Source organism: Fundulus heteroclitus, chromosome 4, assembly GCF_011125445.2.
Source record: "Fundulus heteroclitus isolate FHET01 chromosome 4, MU-UCD_Fhet_4.1, whole genome shotgun sequence".
Classification (NCBI taxonomy): Eukaryota; Metazoa; Chordata; class Actinopteri; order Cyprinodontiformes; family Fundulidae; genus Fundulus; species Fundulus heteroclitus.
The window spans coordinates 32,344,045-32,369,195 of record NC_046364.1 but is presented as its reverse complement, the minus strand read 5'-3'; the positions used below and the strand labels follow the sequence as shown (position 1 = coordinate 32,369,195).

General features: G+C 41.1%; 1 protein-coding gene across 1 annotated transcript in view; it reads right to left on the bottom strand.

Annotated features, from left to right (window-relative positions):
* elp4 (elongator acetyltransferase complex subunit 4) overlaps window positions 1-25,151 on the bottom strand; it is a 73,360-nt gene that overhangs the window by 25,219 nt on the left and 22,990 nt on the right. The window contains exons 8-9 of the mRNA XM_012855147.3: window positions 20,966-21,074; window positions 18,580-18,686 (exon numbers count right to left, since the gene is read on the bottom strand). Coding sequence (XP_012710601.3) covers window positions 18,580-18,686; window positions 20,966-21,074 — 216 coding nt within the window. The remainder of the gene's footprint in view (window positions 1-18,579; window positions 18,687-20,965; window positions 21,075-25,151) is intronic.

Below are 25,151 nucleotides of genomic sequence, written 5' to 3'. Positions count from 1 at the left end.
AGCAAATGAGGTGGAAGTGGGGGGGGGGGGGGGGGCGCTTTTTAGTTGAGTTCCTGAATGTTGAAAGAGCAGCACTCCTAAAAAGATAAATGTAATTTAAAAAAAAAAAGGAGCGGAGGAAAGTAGCTTCTAAAGAAAGAAGGGAACTGTGAGTGAAAGAGAGAGGCAGAAAGGACAGCATGGGAGAGTTTGAGAAGGGACCGTGCACACAAAGTATCCTTGCTGACACTGAGATTCACTGCTATACATCTTGCTCGGAAATACTTTGTCGCTCATCTAACAATTAAAAAAGAAAAAAAAAAAAAAAAAAACTTGGAGCGCTTAAAATCCCTCCACATAAATACAATATTTGCAATCCCCTGTAAAGCACAGTAGTAATGTGCATTTAGCTGAACCAACAGGTCTCTGCAGGACTTCAAGTGATGCCACAGGAAGGTTTAATAATGTCTGCTGGATGGCAGAGAAAAATTGAAAAATGACAAACACAATTTACCCATTCACGATTAGCGAGACAAAGAGCCAAAATCTCTTGGCTTTTTTCTTTTAATTAAGTGAAAAATAGTGCACTATACAAAATACCCCAACTATGCACACTTTTTTTTTTTTTTTACCTGCACTAGAGACAAATATTTTGATGGTATTTTTCAAAATACATAACAACAATCAAATACAGTTTGAACACATTAATTTGATACAAATTTAATTTCATGTTACATCCGTTAATTAATTTAGCCAGTGGTAAAATATTCTCAGACAAAGAAATATTTGATTTTTTTTTACACACTTGTCTGTGCTACTGTTTTTTTTTTCCCTAATAGCTTCTACAATAAATAAATGTAATTTCTTTTAATAACTCACTCTTTAAACTGTGAAACACTGGAAAACTTGCCAAGTAAGGTACCGGTATATGTGTGCTGCTGAGTTTCTCCAGCTGCGAAATGGCAACAAGGAACACTCGAAAGCTCATATCAACTCTCAGAGCAATGGTTAAAACGTTTACTGCAACATTGCTGGACAGAAACAGTCAGTAACAACAGACAGTAAGGGGGGAACATCTCTAGAGTTCAGTGCTAGAAAAATAGAGGAAATTATGGACTTTTGGGGTTGCTAAGTCCCTATAACAAGCATAGGGCATCAGCCAGCTGTTTGGAATGGAAGCCAGGAAAATGGCTTTTTTTCTCATTAGACCAAAGCACTACGAGTTTTGGTCTTATGAGACGTTTTCAGCAACAAACACCCCGACGTGGAGTAAAACACATTATGAACATGTAGGAGAGCACCTCTTCTCTACTAGTATGGTAGTGGATTGGTGATGCTGTTGGTCTTTTTCTTTTTCAAAGACCCTGGAAAATGGCAATGTAAGACTGAACTGAAATATTAGGGCACTGTACATAAAGATGGATTCTACCCAAAAAACTGAAGTGTGCCCTGATTTGGTCTTTCGTCATGACTTAGGCTTTATTGTCAATCAACTGCATATTCACGATACACTGAGTGAAAATTTGTTGCAAGGCTCAGAATAAAAACAGGAGACAAAAAGAGAAAAATTATAAATATTAATAGAATTAATATATAAGTATTAGTCATTTGTCAGGAATGTAGTGGCCAACCAAAAATCTATATCTTATATGTACAGAAAAGTGATTTACGGGACAATATGAACAGTGCAAGTTTTTGCAACAATGAACAGGACATATTCATTTGGTTGCATTGTATTACATTAAAATGACTGTCGTCATTTCAGCTTTTAACTTTTTGCTCTCTCTCTTTTTCTTCATAGTAGACACACCTGGTCTGGCGTTCTGTTAACTGTGACATCATCCAGAGAAGACGGCTCACCCGCTATTACCATCTAATGTAGAACAGATTACTAGATCAATGTGTGCTTCTGTGCTTTTTTGTCTGTCTTGTTGTGTCTCTGCTCTGTCTTCTGTAACCCCCAGTCGGTCGAGGTAGATGACCGTTCATACTGAGCCCGGTTCTGCTGGAGGTTTTCCTTCCTGTTAATGGGGAGTTTTTCTTCCCACTGTCGCTTCAGCAAAGCCATGTACAATGCAGACGACTCTCCCTGTAGCTCTACGGTTCCCCAGGAGTGAATGCTGCTTATCGGGACTTTGAAGCAATCAACTGGTTTCCTTATATAGGACATTTTTGACCAATCTGTATAATGTGACCCAATCTGTATAATATGATTGAACTTGATTTTGTAAAGTGCCTTGAGATGACATGTTTCATGATTTGGCGCTATATAAATAAAATTGAATTGAATTGAATGATAATGCAGATAGTGCAGTTACTCAGTACGATGCAGTTCACAGTGACCATGTAAAGTGTCGAATGAAGCAGTGGTGGAGTCAGGTTATTCTGCATTTGAAGATGCTAAACCTCTTGCCAGAGGGCAACAGAGAGAAGAGTCCCTGATGGGGGTGGGAAGGGTCTTTAATGATTGTCTGAGCCCTGGTCAGGCAGTGTCTGTGAGCAGTGTCATGGATAGAGGGATGTGCTGCCCCAGTGAGTCTCTCTGCTGTCCTCACCATTCTCTCTACATATTTCCAGTCTGAGGAGATGCAGCTGGTCACTACACTCTCCATCATTCCTCAGTAGAAAATGGTGATGATGGGAGGGGAAAGTTTGCGCTTCTCATCACTCCCAGAAAGTGCAGACGCTGCTGTGCTCCCTTCACAAGAGCAAAGGTGGGGAGGGAGCCGGTCAAAGTGTCTTTAACCAGCACCTCCAGGAAGTTGATGCTGCTGACTCGCTCCACAGCGGCATCGTTGATGAGGAGGGGTGTGGGACTTGACTGATTTTTCCCGAAGTCAACAACAATCTCTTTTGTTTTGTTGACATTCAGGTGATTCAGACTATTTTTGTCATGTCAATCCAACAGGTGTTTCACCTCTTCTTGTCTCTGATGAGAACCACCACTGTTTTGTCGTCCGCATGCTTGATGATGTGGTTCGTACAGATGGTGAGGGGGATGATGCTTGAGGTGTTTTTGCCAACCAGGACAGACTCAGGTCTGTCTGTGAGGAAATCCAGCAGCCAGTAACACAGGGGGGGTGTTGAGTCCAACGGGGGCCCGTTTGCTCCCCAGGTGCTGAGGGATGATTGTGTTGAATGCTGGAAACGCTGGAGTGCAGAGGAGATGGCGTCCTCTGTAGAGCGGTAAGCAAACCGGAGCAGATTAAAGAGAGCGTGGGAGTTTGGAGACAATGTGGTCCTTCACCAGCTTCTCGAGGCACTTCTTCAGGATCGGAGTGGGAGGGGGCGGTAATCATGCAGTGATGAAATTGTGTTTTTTGTGTTTTTCTGGGCACTGGTAGGATGGTCGCAGTCTTGAAACAGCATGAAACAACAGGATGAACCAGCGAGGGGTTAAATATGTCCGTGAAGACGTTAGCCAGCTGGTCAGCATAGTCTTTGAGCACCCGTCCTGGTATGTTCTCCGGGCTCGCTGCCTTCCATGCGTTGAGTCTTCTCAATGTTCTCCGTAGAGCAGTCGTCTTACATCTGAGTGCTGGTTCATCTGGTTGAGGTGTGGATTTCCCCACAGGAGTGTTGTTGAGAGATTCAAACATGATAACTGGCAGAAGGACAAAAATATTGCCCAACAACTCAAAAACTGTTCACACGACACTACAGTCTAGCTTTCTCAGTCCCTATAGGACTTAAATCCTTCAGAAAGGAGTTAACAGAGAGGAGAACCTGAATTTTTAAACCTAACACGTGAATTATTTTGATGGTTTTTACACGTCTTTTCCAGAAGTGGCAAGAATTGTGGAGGGAGCAGTACAAACAACCCTGCAAGACATAAAACCAGCAGGTATATAAAGACATTCGAATTGAGGATATCCTAAATGCAAGTGCAGAAGCACACATAAGCAGGCGCCCTGATGCACATTCACAGAGGGCGATGAAGCAGGCATACATGACATCCCCATTCAAACGGTCTGTGTAAGTGAGCGTACAACATCAGGCTATCAGATCCCTGCTCTTTCCAAACACGAAGCCTTTAATAGATGTGAAACTGCAAGCCCTGAATCTTTTCACACCACTGGGTCGCAACCCGCACAGACGAACAGGAAGAAAAGGGTGACAGTGCAAAAAGACAATAGGAGGCATTGGATAGAAAGAGAACATTTAATTATAATGAGATGATGAGGAAGGAATATATCAGATTGTATTTAATTGAGACCGATTCCTTCAGAGCTGACGGGGAATATAATCATCTAAGCAAAAAAAAAAAAAAAAAAAAAAAGGTTCATAAGAATTCCCAGACTAACAAATGGAGTAACCTTTGCGGCCTTCCGGGACTAGAGGGTGGCGCTATGATTTTGGGGGGGTGGGTGGGTGGGTTAACGCTCCAAGGACAGTAGGCACGCTAGGGAGAGGTGAGCTGTCACCCCCCATTACGATCACCACCAGAGCTCAGAAAAGGGGGGAGGGGGAGAAGAGACGGCTACAAAAAAAAAAAAAGAAGAAAAAAAAAAACATCTCCTGGTTCCTCACTAACCGCCATCTAGATCCATCCCTTCGGCCGCAGAACCCTCCGTCTACAACGACCCCCTGGGAAACACTTGCACGCAACTGCTCCTCATCCCTAGCTGGCAGGAGGACGTGTGTGCGTAGGGGCAAAAGGAGGGTGTTGTGCCTGAGCTGCATGTTTTACTCCATTCAAAATGAGGGTTATGATAAACAGAAGCAATTCAGACAAATGAAGACCATTTTTTTTGTAAGGAAGCTGCTTTTTATTAAAGTTTCAAATTAGAAAAAAAGAAAACGTCAAAGTTCAGAAGTTCTATAGACTTCTTCTTCTAAAAAAAGAGATTGAATAAAGAAATTATACCAGCATTTTAGCCTGAAACCAAAGACAAACAAAATGTTCTGGCCCGTTATGTGATATGTAGCTGGGTGCAAGAGAATTTGCCAGCGGATAAGAAGCCCGCCTCAGATTTGACCTTTTGCTGCCTTTTGTGTAAGTCTGGGGGAGCGCTGCTTAGGCGCATTCTGTTCAGCAGATCCCACCGCTAACACCCCTGTCACTCATCATCACTCATCATTGTTAGGGACCAAAGCAAAGTTTGGTTAAGCGACACACTGAAGAATTCTCCCACCCTGATCCCCCCCACCCCCCCTCAATCGTCCACCAGTCTACCTTCACACGTTTCCGTACGGACAGCGCAGACATGGAAACGCGCGGAAGAATTCGCTCCGTCGTTGCTGCGTAAACACAAACCGTTGAGACAGATACGCTCCCTGACTCAGAGATGGGGGGGGGGGGGTCGCAAACTTTGTATCACCTTGCTCTCTAACTTTCTTTTTGAAGTGCAGGCTTGGCCTTTGAATGGCCCTCTGGCTCATCAAGTGTGTGTAATTAAAGCCTATTCAGAGTTCTATATGTGCCCTAACTATCCTCCATCATCATCTCACTGGGCCTTTCAATAGCCACCTGTGAACTCCTGCTCCCCCCCTCCCATAAAATTCATGAACACCAAATCTTTCAGCAGTCGGCCAACTTCCCTCAATGGCCAGCGCTGCTTTAAATGACAGCGCATCGACTGTCGGGCGAATCCCTCTTAAACGCAGCCATATTTACTGATGCCAGCTTTCAGTAGCTCCGCTAATTAGATGAAACTTTATGTCGTGAGGTGATTGAAAGAGATAACTTGCATTTCGCGCTGAGTTAATGCAGTAATGAAAAGGGTTTACAGAAAGACTCAACTAATTTGGCACCACAATGGCATACTGTCACATCTATCAACACATAAACGGAGCAAACACATATTAGCTGTATGTGTTGACGTTTAAAGTTACAGACTTGCAACGCTGACCTTGTGACGGGATGACCCTTTCTCTTGAATTAAAGTTGCCAGACAGAACACCCTTCTTACATGGTTCCTACACATCGTTCAGATCAGAATTCAAACTAATGTAGTTTTGTACTTCAAAAACTGAACTAAAAATAAGTACAATTTTCGTGAAATTAGTGTATTTGTCCTTGATTTGAGCAGGTAAATAAGACTATTTGCCAATGGAATAAGATTTTTCCACTTAAAATAGGAACAATTCATCGCCATTATCTTATTTCAAGTGCAGGATGTCTAACTATCTTATTTTAGGGGTAAAGATACTCATTCCACTGGCAGATCATCTTAATTACTGGCTCAAATCAAGGACAAATAGACTAACTTTGAGAACATTTAACTTGTTTTTAGATCCGTTTTTGCAGTGTGTCATCATAAATTCAAAAGTTCACTGTATTTACTGCATTTCATCTGGTCAGGCGTTAAATACAGAACCTGCCACCACTGCAAAACCGTCAGGAATGGGTGGACGGACCTAAGCACATTTCTAAAATATACACAATATGACCTCAAATAAAGTAAAAAATATACAAATAAATAACACCGCTAAAGTCGATAATAATAGTTTTCTTTTGCCATGCTTTTGACCTTTTTCCATATCTGAAAAATGCATAAATTACTTTCCATAATATTTCCAGATGAATGGATGGACAAATGAAGGACTGGATCCAAAGATGATACAACAGATAAATTGTCGTATTTACTTCGGGGGCAGGAAATAAAATGTTTAATATAATTTTTTTTTATTCCATCCTCATCCAGGCCTGCAAAATACCTAAATCATATAACACACTTGTGTAGGAACCCTGTTTTAAGAATGTTGACCTTTGGTGGTTGACACTCACAGACACATAAATGAGGAAACAGCTATCCACTTTCTATGGCTCTCACACTTTTAGAGAGGCCAGTAAACAACAGACTCTAGTGACTGTATTCAGGAAAAATACAGAGATGATGGGATGGGACAATGTTGTTGAGTCTTTGAACCAGCAGCTGAGGTAACGCTGTTGAATCAATAAGTATGAAAACCAAATGAGAGCAGCATGACAGGATGTCCTACATCGGACACTGCTGCATCACATGTTGGATCCTGAAATTCAGATCCAGTTAGTCCAACGTTTTATTATACTTGTGTTAAATGTCCTATTTGCAATAAGGCGTAAAGTATAGATATGCAAATACAGAAGACTTTAAGTCTTTACTGTAGCCGTAGAAGCTTTGATTCAGCTATTAGCAGTGTTTTGTCCAAATAAATTTACCACCAAGTACATTAAATATCAAAAAGTTAAAAAATATCAGAAATTGATTCTTTTCCCTCAATAAGTCTAAAGCAATAAAATAAGCAATTGTCTAAAGTTTAGTTTTACAATAGAAATATGAACCTCAGGCAAACCATCTATATGTTTGTAGCCAGAATTTGATCAGCCAAAAAATCTTGGTTTTCACATTTATATTCACCACAGTGACAGGCCATATTGGAACAATGAGGGACACAACAAAACCTACAGCACATACTCCTCCTCCTGACCCCCCCACCCCCCCCAGGACACTGAGCGGTGAGAGTGTGGGAAAGTTATTTTTAGGAACCACGCGGAGAGCCTTCCTGAGTTCGATGCTCCTGTTCGGGATCAACATTCCACCTTTGAACCGCTCCGACCATGGCGCTGTTTGTGCCTAGGATGGCAATTTTTACTTTTGGTGCGCATCAGCAGCAACGAGGGCATCGTTATGCCGTTCAAATTCATTGTAGACAGGGTTGAATATGTGGAATATGGAGAACAGCAAAAACTTAAAAAAAAAAAAAAAAAACAAACCAACCAAAACATATTTACTCACATACGGGATATTCTTGAACGGTAAGTCTGAGGCACGCTACATGCAGCTTTTCTTTTAAACAGTTTAATGCATACAAAGTTACACACCCATTTTATGTATAGGGTTATATTTTCAATGCTAGCCGTTACATATACCTGAAGATCAATTTAACATAATATATAATAAATAATTTATGAATGGGAGATTTTTTTAATTTCCATTTTATGCTGTTCAAAATTCAGAATACAATTGCTTAGTATTAGGTAAGATTGTTCTTTAAAGTGGACAACACAGTGTAATTTCTTTGGGTATTAATTTCACAAATGTCTTACAAGAGTTTGCTGGAATTTAGGTCCATTCCTGCTGAGAAAACTAGTGTAACAGGCAGGTTTGTAGACGCCGTGCTCTGCCCACACATTTTTTTGTTTTTGTTTTAATGGGACTGAGATTATCATTTAAAGATCGATGCTCAAAAATACTGATATATTTTACTTTGGGTCACTGTCTATTCGGATGACCCGTCTGTGCCAAAGCTGTAACTTCCTGCCGTGTTTAAATATTTCCACGATATTCTTTTCTCATGATGAAGTTGTGTGCACCAGTTCTTCCTGTGGCAGAACGCAAACCACAACATTATACTGCCACAAAATTATAATTTTAACTACATCAACAAAAAAGTATTTTTTCCCCCTGAGTTTTTTTGTAAACTGCAACCTGATGTTTGACCATGTTGTACATGTACCATGGTTGGTGCAGGGCTCATTTCACTAAGGATAAAGACTCATCTAGCAGCCTATGTCAAAATCTTCTTTTACTTTTGTCCTGGACAAAATTTTGCACTCAAATGCGTTCATCGCTGGGGCACAGAACATGTCTCCTCCTGAATGGTATGGTGCCTGGACAGTCCAATGCGGTCTATACTTGATCTTTTGGTTAAAAAAATGCTCTGAATCTCTCGTTATCACTGCCCCACAGCCCCTCTTTTTCCCCTTGTTTGAGGTGTGTCTGTGAGCAACTCGTTTTGGTGCGGTCCCTTTAAATCTAGAGGAAGTACTTCACACCCCGCCCCCCCCCCACCAGGTCGCAGAGAGCTCCACTCCACCCAGTTCATCCATTTATGTAGTTTGGTGGCAGAGATGTGATTATTTAGCGGCGCACAAACTTTCTGTTCCCAAATTGATTGACTTATCCACTTGTAGCTTTGGCACTATTGAGCATGGACTACTAAATTGATGCAAAATATACAAATGGCGGATTCGCAAAGTTGGTAAGCTGGAAGTCCACGGCTTTTTTAGCAGCTCGGCAACAAATACAGTGACATGATTGTTCAAAAAATGTAATAGAGTATGGAGAAACCTGAACGGACTGAAAATATGACCCAAACAGGACATAATGATATCTCCACACTACCTGGACAGACTGAATTCAACTTTTTTTGCACTCCTAGAAACTCCAAGTACACAATAAAATGTACATAAGGAGTAGAAAAGTGGATTTTTCTTTTAAGGATGGAGCAAAGATGTGGGCTTCCACAATTCTCTGATTTTTTCCCCCCATGATGTCACACAAGGAAACAATGTTTGAGTCCTAAAATAAGTCCACAGCCGTGCCTCCATTTAACTCCTATAAGGCTCACTTTTAAAGCCACAGTCATCTTAAGGCATCTAAACTTTTTGAGTTTGAAGAAAGTATTCGATTTTCTGAAAAAAAACTTTCTGTTAAGAATTTCTCCAATACAAGCTGAATATTTTGTTAATCCTAACTGCAGAAAACAATTGACATGTTCACTCAGACAGCGAGACGAAAATGGTAAAACTGTAAATTTCAACCTCTAAGCAACATAAGTTCTGCCTAAGGTTTTCAGTGTCACTCACAGTTTTTAACACATGAACAAAGCCTGCATACACCTAAGGCAAAATTATACACAACTTTCCCAAAAAATCCAGCAAATATCAAGAGAAATGCATCTGAGACACAGTTTAAAAAGTACCAGGGGACCTATAGTTCTCCAGTCACTATCAATATGCTAATAGGCGCCTTATCGCGGCAGAACTACATGTACCCTTTAGTGCCACAAGACCCCACAGATGTAGGATGGCTTGCACGTTGTAGCCTCTTTTCTTTTCCCTAATGGGAGCTGAAGACAACCGGGGCTACTTTAATCAGGTCTGAGTCCAATGTGGCCAGTCTAGTCTGATGGGAGCTGAGTGGTGCATGGACTGCGTTAAGGGTTCACTGCTCACTGATGAAACAGTTTCACTTTCAGGGTGAGTTCAGGCAAACCGCGCTCTTACACAGTCTGGCAGGAGGAGCAAATATGCCCTGTTTTGTTTAGCTTCAGGACTGTCTGCTTGAAACAAACGTTTGGGCGTTTTGTTGATGTAGCGCGGACGGCAGCGCTTTCGGTCGCCCAACTTTAACCCAACCGCCATGAACAGAAGAGCTGCTGCTGCTTTTCCACCCAGGTAATTAGCAAGTAAGTAAATGAACCTTTTGACAGTTTTGGCCTACGCTTAAGAGCGATTTTTAAACCCTGATGTCATCACTGCACAAACATCAACTTTCCCCAGTCAACAATGAGTTTGAAAAAGCGACCTGTGCCACTATGGATGGTTATGGTTGAGGTCCTTTTGTAAATATTTGTAAATTATTATTCTCTTTGCCACTCGACGGCATCTGGTCTTTGGAAGATTAGGAAGAATAAAAAACCCGTGCATTTCTGCATTCAATCTGAATGCAAAAAACAGATCTTGCTAGTGCCCAACAGAGGCAAACACCCTCCACCAAGTTCAAGAGTCAGCACCGACAGCTTGCATGCTGCTTCTTAAAAAAGACACATGCACGTTTGCAGAGTAACTAAAATGCATGTTGAATAATTCATGTAAATCTGATGTATGTAGTGAATTGTTCAGCTGAAGAGTACGATGGCGTGCCATGGGCTGGCCTGAACAGAGCCCTCCGAACCTTTTGCCGTACACACACACAAAACCACCTCATTCCCGCCTGCAACAGAGGTTGAGGTGCACCAAGGGAGAAAGTATAAATTATTCAAATCAAATATTTTTCCAAAGGTCTATTGCCAGCTGATTGCGATTCCCTCGGCAACGTACGGTTAACAAAGTTAAGCGTCTGACGAGGCTAAATGACTTCCTCAGATTCAGGACAGAATATAATAGCATCGTTTTAAATCCATTTTAATTCCAAGAAAATAATTGCCGTGATCTCCAAACGAATTCAAATAGTCAAGAACTTTCCGCAAATTAGTTCTTTTCAGCACTGGCCTCTCCCTGATCTTTAATGCCAAATATCATTGGACACAGGGGAGAAAAGCTATACAAACAGGCGTGTAAGGCAAACAAACATTAAAACAAATGCAAAAAAACAAGCCCTCAGGAGTTGGTCCCTGTCTGACTCGTTCTGCATTTTGCAACTCCTCCTTCCTCCCCTTTTCGTTTCTCTCTCAATAAGACGGTTTGGTGCCTCTGAGGAGAAGCCCTCATTTTAATTAGACCTGACCTGAGAATCACTTAACTGCTCCTCTCCGCTTATGACTCCCCCTCCCTCCTCTCTAAGCCTCTCGCTCTGTTCCTCACATAGGTCCATTAACACCCTTCCCTTGGCACCCACGGGCTTCAACAGGGGGCAGACACAGGCGTTGTCTTAAAGACGTTTTGAGGACATGCCAAGAAACATTAAACTACTCTATACACCTCCCTCGGACTCTTACAGTTAGCTTCTCCTTCCTCTCGAGTCCTCTTCTCCTCGGCATCTCCATCTCCATTCCTGCTTCCTATTTGTTTCACCTTTTACTCACTTTTAAAAACACTCAGCTGTTAGTTAAGGAGTGAGAGGGAAAACTGGTTGCTTAATCTGAAACACCAGCGGGTGGTCAATTAGAGGTGTATTTTATTAAATACCAGACTTTGACACACAAAGTTAAACGACCAAAGTTACTACAGCAACAACATCATAGTGGATGACTGGGAAGCATTAAAGGAAAGTTAAAGCCAGATTTAGATGACCGTGGATTTTTCTATGTTCGTGCTTTGCACGTGATCGAAGTAGAGGATGTGTGAAACGAGGTCATTCCAAGATCTTGGAATCACACACAGCTATATTAACGACTCACATGCTTCTCTGTCAGCTTCCTTTCACTTATTTTCTACAAGAACGCCACAAAAATAAAAATAAATAAATAAAGTAGTAGCTAAGAACAAAGCACGGGATGACACAAGGGCTAGTAAAATTTAAGTAAACACCTGCTAAGCTAAGTTTTAGTTTCCAAGTAAACTTTCTTAAAGTTTGACAAAGTTACAGCTTTAAATGTATTGAAGGTTTCTGCCATACCATCCCTACAGTTTAAAATCCTTTCAATGAGACTAAAGAAAAATGTTGGAGATTTTTAATGCTTTTTGTTCACTCCCCCACCCATTGCTGCACAATGCCAGTCAGCTGGCTGAAAAAAAACCTGCAAAATTTCCCTTAACTTCAAGTAAGACAAATTCAGCTATTTTAAATTATTTTCAGTCACCTGATAAAGCAAACATTCATGACGTGGGTACCAAAGCAGTGCCAGAAATCAGTTGTAGCAAGGTAATGCTGTTTCATAACTCAGTGTAGGAGAATACGGTTGGCAAGCTAAGAGCGGCGTGTTTGTTAACCATCCAACTGCAGGCTGACTTACCTAGCCCGTAGCTCCAATAATTTACTTGCTAATATCAGCTTTGTATTTTTGTGGCATGTGTGGCCTTTATTTGACAGTTGGCTGATAGGACATGGGTTGAGAGAGAGGGGGAAAATGTCCACGGGCCGGAACTCGAACACAGGATGGGCGCGTTAAGGACTAAGGCCTCTGAATATGGGTCACGTACATTTATTGGGTGTTTTTTCTCTCTTAAGCCTAGCATGTATCAAAATCTAAATAACTAATTAAATCTTATAGACAGCAACAAGTTGGTTATTTTTGGACCAATAGCACCGTTACTTTTCTATTCAACAAAATAGTATTTAGATCTTATAATACATTTTGGTTACTTTTTTTGGTTAAAAGGTGCTGTATTTTAAGTTAAGTTGATCACACACACACACCATTTTTGTCATTCTCCTATTTTTAAAGCAACTAAGAGAATACGACAAGCGAATATTGGCTGGATAATTAGTCTTTCATGTTGGCAAGAGTCAAGAAGCTGGTTTGTACAGTTCTCTGACACTTTCAGCTGCATCTCACTACAAATACTTTAAATTCAGGAAATGGTATGAACAAACATTTTAATGGTTTTAAAACCATAATGATTTAGAAAATTGGTATAGCTTGACAATGGTAACCTGCCTAAGTCTACGGAGAACTGACAATTTCCTACGTTCAGCCTACGTCGCCTCAGTGCAAGAGCAGCTAAATACACCTCCAAATAGGCTCTCTATTAGAAGACTAATTTGACACAAATCCCTTTCTTACACTGTAGTTGATCTTTTGACCTGCTTCTGGCACCCCTGTACCCCAAAGGCACATTGCCTGTCGGTTTAAAGGGTCAAGCAAAGGTAAGGAGAATGTAATTGCGTACCATCTGCATTCTTTGGAGCTTCGTCCTCAAAGCATCTTGTTTTGCGAAATGTGTGACAAGAGCTTGGGCGGTGCAGGCTGAGCGACTGGAGCAATTCTCACGCACCACGCAAATCGGAGCAAGTTGCGTTCACAAAAGATGTGCCTGCGTTTCTACACTGACATTTGCATTTGTTCTGTTACATCAACGTCAATAAACTGACGTGAGGGAGAAGAAAAATGTTTGCATATGTGTATGAATATGTGTTAATCCTGTTCAAACACCTAACACTCCCCTACCTGCTCAGACAGGGCCATGGGTTAATTCTGGCCTCGGGCGCCATGGCTAATAACTGCTCATCAACCGCAGCTTGAACTCTCAGTAAGTCAAGTGTCGCTTGGGCAATCTCAACACCGAGAAAGCAGAGCAATCGATCGAGCCAAGTGTGGGATTTTACCAATTCCTAACAACAAGAGCAAAAAAACAACCATTAAATATATGAAGGCTTGTTTGCTTTTGTTTTTAGAAGAAAAAAATTTTTATTCCTCATTCCTGAACTGCTCGGTACCTGAAGGATGAGTTAAGCAGCAGTTAAGATATTACTTACTAGCTCAAACCCACACGTAGCTGGGATGGCATGCGGCTGCCTGAACCAGCTGGTGAGAAGCTGTTGCTGTCAATCAGCTGCCAATCAGCACCACCACCACCCACATTATTCCTGATGAAACAAATGCTGAGAGCCGTTTGATTCGCTCGATTTTGAAACGAGAAGAATCTGCTAAGAGTTGAACCAAAGTCCATCGCAGCAGGATGCGGTGCTCGGCGGAGGGAATGTTGCCTTTTGTGGCTTCAGGGAAAAAGAGACTTGTAGCTTGAGTAAAGGAGATGATGATGACCATCGCTCGCACTTGTCAAACCAATTCAAATGTCATTTCATATGTCAATCAGCTGTCCACAGAGTCAGATGACCATCAGCGTGGCTGCTAGCCTGACGGCAGTCCAGTCTATGACGGTGTAATAGTCAGATATATCTCTGCAACGACAGACTTATTCTCACACCTTTTAGACTTCTAAACATCAGCAGATGCATAAATCAATAACAGGCAATTAGAAAACCTAAACAAGAAGATGGTTGGGTATTGCGATGACTGACCTATTTGTTTTAGCTGATTTGATGTGTGACTATGGATACAAGGTTCTGTGGGAAATTCCCAGGCATGTAAGAATGTGTCATAGGATTATGATTGACATTTTAGATTAAGTGCACTCTTCAGTCAACAACGGCAACTATTTTTGGATTGTTAAATGTCGTTCTGTTGGTAGAACTCATTTTCTTTGTGAAAGCAGAGCAACAATATGAGTCTACTTAACAGATAAATAGATCCCTTTTTTTATGAAAAGCAGCTGAAGCTTTGTGTTAGTAATAATCTCAATGCTGAAATGTGTAACATCTTATACAGACCTCCCACAGCCAGCCTTTGAGGAATGTTTAAATAGACAATTGCTTAAAAAGTGAGCGTAACTGATGTTTATTTAAAAGCAAACATCCCACTGAGCAATATACCTGCTTTCACCGTTGAGGCTTTACATACAACTCTTCTAGACACGAGATAAAGATTCGTTCATTTATTTAAAAAGTCTCAAAAACTCTGGAATATCATCAAAAATGTCAGAACACTTAACTGAAGCTTAAAGCCATCTTAAATTTATTTGTTTAATAATCTATTTTTACATGGGACGACACTGAAGATATGATATTATAATAAAGCAGTCAGTGTTCAGCTTGCTTAATGGTGTTAAATAGCTGTCCTCAGAAAATAGCTCAATGCCCAGCCACCCATGTCAAAACTTCAGGTAACAGAAATGATGCATTAAAGTTAAACAAGATGGCGGCCCTGCCATTGTAAACAATGAAAATATAATAACATGTTTGCTGATAATGGTTTTACACACTGAGGTAAGAACAGGCTTCACTTCACTTGTGTAACTTAAAACTAATTTAACAAAAATAACTAAATGAGTAAATTAAAGTGCTTCGTAAAAAAAAGTTTCCTCTTTACAATATTTTAACAATACATTTTCCTAAACATATATTCAGCGTTGCATGCTGTTCTCCTGATGAAAGACCAGTGAATGCTTTGATAAAATAAAATCCATATTTTTCCAAAACTAAATCTAAAATAAACTGTAAATTCTAATTAAATCGATTAAATCAATTTATCACCCAGCCCTAGTTTTAAACTCAACAAACTTCATAAGACGGAAATATTATATTTCAAGATCGCCAAAATCCTACATGCTTAAAGAAAAAAGGAAAACTCAACCAATCATGGGGGTCCAACTCTAAGCCTTTTTTGTTGCTTTTCTAAAACCTTTCCATCAAATAAGTTGTGTTAAGAAAGGGAAAAGGAAAAATCAATCCAGTCTTTCAGTATCCAATAAAGCCTTGTTGAAATAAATTCAAAGAGCATCAAGGCAATAACTTTCTAATATTCACATATGGTGGGACTTTGAATGGGTGGAGTAGTTTAGTTATTAGCATTAAAGACATTACGGTGATATAGGATGTGATGCTGGAAACGCTGTTTCAGGAAGTCAATTATTGCCGTACTTTCTGGATATACCTAGTAATTGTGCTGTTTAAGAGAAATTCACAAAGCATTTAACAATGATTTACTCATTTTTCTGCTTATTCTGAGAACATTTTGGCTTCCATGTCTCTTTCGAGCATCCCTACCAATGACTCTCATGTTTATACACACACTGGCTCATCCAAAATCCACTAAGCTGCTCAATTATGCAACAATCTAACAGAAGATCCAAAATTGCACAGATGTTAACATTTGTCTTGAAAGATTAGCTGTTGTCTAAAAATAAAGAAATAAACAAAACCATTGACTCTTACAGACCTTTTGGTCTGTGCTGTAGGAGCCTATTAGGGGATTCAAAGAAAGGAGGAGAGAGGGTTTTAATCAAGACAGAAGAACGGATTAGAAGGATAGTCAAAGGTGGCATAAAAAATGAGAAGGCGGTGACCGTGGGATGCAGGGAAGTTTGGGGGGTAGGGTTGGCATTCAGCTCCTCCCCTTCAAATCCTGGCTGAGACAAAAGGAATCACTAAAGAGCCAAGGACCAGAGGGTGTGATAAGGTAATGATAATGTAATGAGCACCAATCATGAGCCTGAGCTAAATGCAGGGCCTCCTAATTTGTCTCCACAGTGGTAGTTCAGTGTCAGATTTGTATCTTTTGGAAAGAGGAATGGCGTGACCCATTCAAAATGGATATGTGTTCTGGCACTAGGAGAAAGCAAACAAGGGACAGAAATCAAAAATCTACATGTCTGGAGAAAAGAGATGTCCATAAAAGGCACTTGGAGGGCAAGTCTTTTATAAGGTCGAACAATAATGGAATTTTGCAAAAAATACTTTTTTAGAAAATAAGAAAAACATTAGACTTATAAATGGGAAAATGTTTTCCGATTTTCTGTTTCTGCACACACCACTCCTGTCTGTCTCGCACAGTGCAGCAGGAAATGTTCTGCAACTGGACTTCCATTGGTGAATGCTTACAGAGCACAGTTTAGGGTGAAGTTAAGCAACACCTACATCGCACTGCTTTTTCCCTTCAAAGCTGTTTCTGTTTGCTTCTTCGTTGTGCCTCTTCACAGCCAAAAGCCCCCAAATATTTGTAAGGCTGCTACACGGACGAATATAACATGCATCAAAATCCAAGTCATACCGCTTACTTGAACATCTACTGTCATTTTTATGGAAATAGATATTTTTCTCACTCTGTTGCCTCTTGACTTTACACTGTAGCAACTGTGCCCAGCAAGAGTGTATAATCAATAGCTTCACCTTCCTTTTGACACCCAATAGCAAAGGAAAGTAAACACAGCCTGGCGCAGCTTTGCTCACAGGTGACACGTCTCTTTATGACTGCCATTTTAATCCCGGGAAGACAAATGCTAATAAATAATACATTTGCACGTACAGTGCATAGAAAAAAGTAACCATATGTTTTGAACAATTTCAGATTTTGCCACATTAGAACCAGAAACTTCCATGGATTTTACTGAGATTTTTTTAAAAGGAAGGAAAACTAGGGTGCTTTAAAACAAAAATCTGAAAACTGTCTGATGGCGAGCCACTCTTCTTGTAATACCTCTAAACATGATCCAAGCCAACCGACTGCCATCAATTTGTTATCTAGTTGAAGAGAGTGCATCTGTGTATAATTTGATCTCAGTATGAATCCAGTTGTCTAAGGAGACCAAGGAACACAGCAGAAATGTAAGGCGTGAAGCTGTGGAAAAGTTTAAAGGGAGAGGTTAGAACGCAGATTTCACGTGTTCTGAACGTCTCATGCCACAACTGCACGCCTAACGAGGCAACCGGTATTAACGAGAGAAGCAACCAAGAGGCCGCGGCAGCTCTGGAGGAGCTGCAGAGATCCACACCTGAGGAGTGTAAATCTATTGACAGGACAACTTTTTGATGTGCTTTTCTTGAACGTGATCACAGGAAACGTGTGGAGGGCCACGCTCTAGGAAGATGAGATGAAAACTGAAAATGTTGGCTTTCATGCAAATGATTAATGTGACAAAAACCGGTACTGCACATTTCCTTTGGGAAGCTGGGAGGAGGCTTATTGCTAGGAAGAACCAAGGGGCTGACAGGAGTTGATGGCAAGGTGGGTAGCCCTAAATAAAGATAAATCCTGGGGGAAAACCTGGAGGTAATACTTGACAATGGGTCTAATGCTCACCTTTAAGCAGGACAATGACACTAAATATAAAGCCAGTTTTAGAATGGAATCGTTTAGACAAAAGCTTTTGCACGTGTTAGAATGGCTCCATCGAAATCCAGGCCTAAAATAGAGTGATATTTTGAGGCAATATTTTAAAAGTAATGTTAAAGGACAGTTTTTAGTCACTCTGACTGAGCTTGAGCTGTTGTGAAAACAATCAGTCTCTAGATTGGCAAAGCTGGTATCGACATAGCCCCAAAAAAGCTGTAATTTCAGCAAAACGTTGTACAAAATATTTAGTGCAGGGTTTGAATAGATATCTATGGTAAACTTTTCAGATTTTTAATTGTAAAGAAAAAAAAAGATAAAGGTGTACTGTTTTCCTTCCAATTGACAACTATGCACTACTTTGTCTTGTTCTGTCACATAAAAATCCAATAAAAAGTTTGTAATTCTAACATGACAAACTATGGAAAAGTTCAAGAGAAATCAATACTTTGCAATCCGGTCTGGTTAGAGCTAAGTGATAAGGTATAAACTAACATTAACTGACAGATGTTATGAATAAAAGAGTAGAAGTAGGGCCAAAGAGTAAAGCTGACAACATACCTCAATACTAAACTGTTTCCTCTTGAGCTTAAAGGCCAGGTCCTTGTGGTCAGGGAGTTGGCTCGCCAGACAGTTCAGGTGAGGTACCTGGCGTACATACAGCAGGCCTAAGAAGGACAGGAGGGCCAGAGTAAATGTGGGAAAAGGTCAATAATAATCAGACTAATAATAAACAATAAAAAATAGAATAGAATGGAATAAAATCCATTAAACTGTTTTACATGGCCAACTGTGGTAGAACGTGTTAAGCAAACTAAATGTGCCCTATATTATTTTTCAAACATGCATTTCTAGCCAAAAAAAAATAAATAAAAAATACAGTGTGCTATCTATTATGTAAATTATTATAAATCAAACAATGATCATACTGCAGCTTGACTCCGTCTCAGGACATTTGGTGGGTTCACTTTGTGAAACACACTAAGATGGTAAAAAAGCAAGCAAAGTTTAAAGTAGGCAGGCATTTCTACAGTTGTATTTGTATATTACACTGTCTAAAATAAACAGTGTTGCTCCATTTTGTTCAATAAAATCTGAAAATCCTTTACGCTTATGCATTTAACATTAGCATCCAAAGTTCACTTTGATTTAACACATTACGACAAAAATAACAAAAAAATTGTAATGTTTCTCAAAGTTATATAAACTTGATTTTAATGGAAAGTTTGCAGAATTTACCAGCTGATAATAAGTAAAAGTTTACTGAAAAGTTTTATTTCAACCTTCCATAAAGTGGATGTAAGTTTCCATAGCAAAAAAATTAGGTCTTTGTGCCTTTCATTTGAATAAAAGGTCATGTGGAAATATTTATTACTTTCTGTTCCCATTGCTTCTCTCCTCTTGTTTTCTCATTGCTGAAGAATTGGTAAGCATTTTCTCCCAATATTACTATAATAATAGGAGATAAACCTGAACTGTGAGTTCCAGTAACAACAGGAGGAAGAGGTGCGGGATTCTCTCTGCTCTCGACTGCCCTTTTTTATTTCGTTCCAGCACGGTGACATTTCCATAAAACTGTATACACACTGTAGAAGTGGGGTGGTACAAACAAGCGTGACACAGAAAAGGAAAGGATCGAGGGAGTAATGGAGAATGGGAGGCAGATAGAGAAAGTGGGGGATGGTGGGTTCTCTCCTCTGTGCACTTGGGTGATTTCCCTCTGCCTGATTTGCAGTGACAGGCTTCCCAGCATGCTTTGAGCAGCCCTCAACTGCTGCCGCAAACACACACACACACACACACACACACGTGCACGCTCGGCTACGCGCGCTCTCCTATTCGCACCAGATGCGTTGGCACTCATCAACTCGCATCAAAACAATCGTACGCACAAATGTATTTCAGAATCCCGCACCAGAACTAGTTAATCAGGAAAAGTGTGGGATTCAAGCGACATTAACTGCAAAATACGAAGGACTCTTTTTGGGGCTCAAATGGAGTTAAAATGTGACATACCAGAAACCTCATAGGTCGTATGAGGTTTAGAGAACTTGTTTACTGCTGTAGAATGCATTAAAAAAATGTTCTGGAGCAAAAAAACTAAAACCTAAAACTGAATGTTTTCGTGTGCCAGAACTTAAGGGGATGAGGGATGGTGGGGAAATATGACGAAGAGCGGGAGAGTTTGAGAGACAACGCTAAAAATACCTCCCTCACTTAAACTGACCTTTATGTGTGGAGAGTGATTGAAAAGAGGAAAGCGAGGAGGAGAAGGAGAGAAATGATAAAACTGTGCTGAAAAAAAGAAGTGATGGTGAGGACCGCGAGAGCAGAAAACAAACTCTGCTCTGCCCTCCCCTTGCCTTGGTTTTCTTTCTCTCCACACGTCTCCTTACCGGTGTCCTGTCTCCCCACTGAAAGCTTTGCCCTCCATTTATTAGCAGAGCATGCTGGCCACAGAGACATTGAGCGAGAGATGGAGAGATGCGGGCAGAGAGGAGGAGAGAGTGATGGTGAGAATATCGATTCCCCAGTGTTGGTCTCTGCTCTGCTCCAAAGCCTCAGGGGTATGGGACCGGGGATGGAGAGTGGGCGAGGCGAGAGGGAGAGAGAGCCTCTGCTGGAGGTGGAGGGGGGTGGAGAGGCAGGGATGGAGGGAGGTGAGGGTGCGAGGGGGAGAGGGGGTACGGCGTGGCAGCTGAATCCCCCCCGGCCTGTCTACTGAGGAGCACGTCTGATTGAGCAGCAGCACGCTAACGCGCACTGACAGCCTGGCCTGCAAGGGGGCTGCCCTGCCTCCATCCACAGCCCAGCTCCGGCTTTAATGCACTGCCTCCGCGTGTGTGCGTGTGCGTGTGTGTGTGTGTGTGTGTGTGCGTATCCCATGCAAGAGAGACCGAAAGATAAGCGAGTGTGTGCGAGTGAGTACGTGTGCGTCTGTTTGTACCGTGGTAGTCTTTGTAAAGAGGGTTGGTCTCTCTCTCAGAGCCTTTGAATGATTCCAGGGCGATGGCATTGTCGCACAGCCGGGTTATGCTGCCCATTAGAGCTCTGTCCTGCAGGATGGAGAGGGATGGAGAGTGAAGAAGAAGAAGAACACAAGTAGGTAATTAAAAGCCTCCTGACGGGCCCGTCGGTGTTGCAATTAAATTAGGTCATCATTTCCTGCCAGTGACCGGGTCCTCTCTGACCATGACTTATGGCAGCGTGATGAGGCGGAGAGGGCAAAGTGCTGACTGGAGTCCTACAGGTGATCTGAGGGCAGACACCTTACATCAGTCACCTATCTACGCATATAAAGGGGGAAGTAATTCAAACAAGCAACTACTTGTCAATGTTTCACTTCAGGAAATCTGTTTGAGGAACAAGCTAACGGCTGGTGCACAAACCAAAACCTGTGAACAGAAGGGCAGGACAGGGAAAAAAAAAAAAGTAGTTGGGTAGGTTTCATGAGGAGAGCTCCCCCTACTGGTTAGGTCAGTGACAAATAAGAGGCGAAGACGGAAGATGGCAAAGGGAGAGTAGGGAAAAATATCCAGGTTAGATGTAGAAAGGGATGGCGAGGAAAGAGAGAAAGAGGGGGACAGTGGGACGCAGGGAGAGGGAGAGTCCTGCATTATTAATCCCTTTCCCTCCTGAATCATTCACATCCTTCTCTCTGTGTCGGCTGCCACCGCCTAATGCAGTTTTCATGCCTTCATGTCTTTTTTCCCCGCTCTTTCTTCCTCCTTTTTCATTTTTGTCCTACTTTTAAAGTATGCATATCCTAGCAGTCGCTACCTCGGCCACAGACATAAAAAAGTGCCTCATGTGGCTCCGTGCGCAACAGCGGCAGGGGTCCAAACGGTTTGGATGAAACCAATTATCCCAAAAAAAAAAAAAAAAAGGCACAGAGAAACCAACGGTATCCGATAAAAATATTGTCTAAACGTCTCTTGGGAAGCCGCGAGAAGTCAAGAAGATGGGTTCAACTTAACTAGACTTAAAACTTTTAAAGTCAGAGTAATGCAAAGTGTTCAGTACAGCGGCAGCAGGGCAGAACGAGGTAAGACAGGAGGGTGGTCAACAGCTCTTTGCCTTTATAAAGGTGGTCAGGCCATCTCTACTGTGGACCAGTTTTCAAATCTTATTCAAATACAAGAAAACGCCTTCAATGATTTTTACCGCTCTCCTTTTAGTCACTGAATAAACGTTGATCCACCCAGACTAATTATCTTTAACAAACTTTCTGCCAAATAAAACTCCAAACATCAGGCAGACCAGTGTGACTGAGAAATGTACGTTTCTCCATAAATAATTTGATTTAGCACAAAAGTGACATATTTTAAAAGAAAGACAATGTCATTAAAAGTAAAGGAAAGACAGGGATGGGAATATATATTCATGAAAATGAATAATAACTAAATAAATGGAACTTTACTTATTTAACGTGTTACAAAACCTTGTGATACCATGAAGTTAGCATAAAGTTGACGAGAATATGTGGGCTGAATAGTTAGTGCTACTGGTCTTCCTAGAAATATTCATCTTTAGTCAGGAGTCCAATAAAACTATGAGAAACTATTGTTTTACGCCTATAATAACTTTGTTAGCATAAAACAAGAACAAAATGTTAGTATAAACAGCAGGTTTGATCTTCTAGTCATTTTACTTTGGGTTGGAAAAAAACAACAACAACTTTACTTAGACGAGTATCCTAGTCTTTACAAACTCCAAAGCATTTACCATCGTAAGCATCTTGTCTTTATTTTAAGACCACAAGTGCCAAGCTATTAAGATGTCTTACACCTGGTTATAGAAGCTAACCCAGGTTAATGGTGCGTGTCTGAGTTGGCCTTAGACTGACAATGTATTGCTCTGATAGTGCAGGATTCTGGAGAAGGATATTATCAGGTCTTGTGCAGGAAAGACCCAAAGAACCTACATTGTTCTCCAGATTAGAATACATATTTAAAAGAGGCTTGTTTGTCAGATTAAAAGTACCTTTTAAAAAACAACCTTTAAGCAAGTATTAGACATACTTTCATTAAGCCCCCATTTCTGCATTAAATTTGCTTTTTATTGGTCTGATGCAATATTTTATGTATATTATATAAGCTGGAGGTTGGTGAAAAAAAATCACAAAAAGACAGAAATAAAGGCTTTAAAACAATCAGTCTGTGTTATTCTATATAATGTTTTTCTCTTAGTGAACTGAGTTACTGAAATAAATAAACTTTTCATAATATTTTGATTCATTGAATTTGACTGTATGACTGGTCAAAATTAAGAGCGTTGTGTGGAGCGCAAATAGGACTTCCTTACTGAGATCTTAAATTATAATAAATGATCCCAAAAGATTCAGTGTTATTATACTGAGAAATGCTTTTTTTTTTAAATCACACAGACAGGGACAGAGTTTAGGACTCAGACAAAGTGAGAGAAGAGAAATCCAGAGGGATCCAGAGTAAAGTTGTATTTCTAAATGCTGAAGCCACAGAACACAGGAAAAGTTCATTGCAAAGTCCTGCAATGTAGATCTGATAATTGAATGGACCATTTGGAAACATCTGAAAATAACAGTGGATTTACATATCCTGTCTGAACATAATAAACTTTTGATTTTTTCCTTTTCTAGACAACAGAAACTTTAGCTGGGATTGTAATTTGCCGGACTAATCCAGACATAGCACCTCCCTGCTGGAAAGTGTACATTGAATCAGTTTGGAGTCAAAATATACATTTGAATAGCAAATGTTCAAAAGTAAAATGTTGCTTTCTTTTTCAAGAAACAATAAGAAAACACTTAAAAATAAGTCCTTTGTGATCATTTACAAATAATCTGCATTGAAAAGGGATTGAAACAAACAAACAAAAAATACTCATCCTGGAAGCCCTTAACAACCTTTACTTTGCAACGTATGCTACATTTTTGAGAGAGCTATATTTTGCTCATGGGTGTGGCTGCAGGATATTGTACGATGGAGGGAGGAGAGCCTAATTAATGTTTCAGATGGACTGTGGCACTGGGCTGCTGTGAGGAGGCTTTCAGTGAGTTGCTCAGCTTCCTAAGGTGCTCAATAATGGATTAAGTATTGTAGACTAGTAGCAGTGGGCTAACTGGCAGAGACCACGATGTAAAACCACTGCTGCTGGTCTAGACAGTCTGCTAAAGGCCACACTCCTCTACCTAAACTATCCATCTATACAAAGCAACGCCATAAATAAGGACCATGAACCATCACTCAAGTTATCATCATCTTGATGGGAGCAGCCTTCATACACCGGTGATGCTTATGTTCTTAAGACAACAGCACAAAGTGAGACTGAAAAAGGTAAGTTAATCACATGGTCACAACATAACAGCCGCTAATTACCTCCATGTTGGCTTCGGCGCCCAACACCTGATTCGGTCCAAAACTTCCCCCTCTCGTCCCTTTTCCAACTCATTCACTTCTCTCCACAGGGTGGAGAAGGGGAGGGGAGGGGGGGAGGCAGATTAAGGCTGGGGAAGCCAGGGCCAGGGTGGGACAGGAGGACCGCTCCCACCACAGCTGACATCTGCTAGTTAGCCACTCTACCTTTTTTTGACTAGGCCAAGCCGCCGCGCACAGTGCGTACAGGCCTGGAGCCAGAGCGTGTTTTGACAACACAGCTGTTCCCTGAGCAAGGCGCTGACCTATATCTCCGAATAAAGAGATCACACACAACACAGTGGCAGTGCTCTTCAGAATGAGTGCTCTTTGAGAGCGGCTCAAGAGCAGGCCAGGTTAGTTTGGTATGAAGAAGGCTTCGGAGGTAAGAGTGTCTCTGGTTGATTGTCTGGGGAAGGGTGGTGGTTCGCCATATGCCTCAGCAGATGACTCCACCTTCACACTGAGAGGCCAGACTGGACACAGACTCATAGCCCCCTGCACCCCCCCCCCCCCCCATCCCATTCAATAGCATGACCAGAGACACACACACACACACACACACGACTTTAAGGAGCATCACATGTGAGGCCATGAACTGGTTTACTCAATGCAATCAACTTTGAGTTGAATCTGTTGACATGATTTGACTGAGCAGAGATTGTGCTTCTGTACATAAATTTGATCTGAATGATTTATAAATGCCTTCAGAAAAAAAAAAAATTAGAACATAAAGTAAGA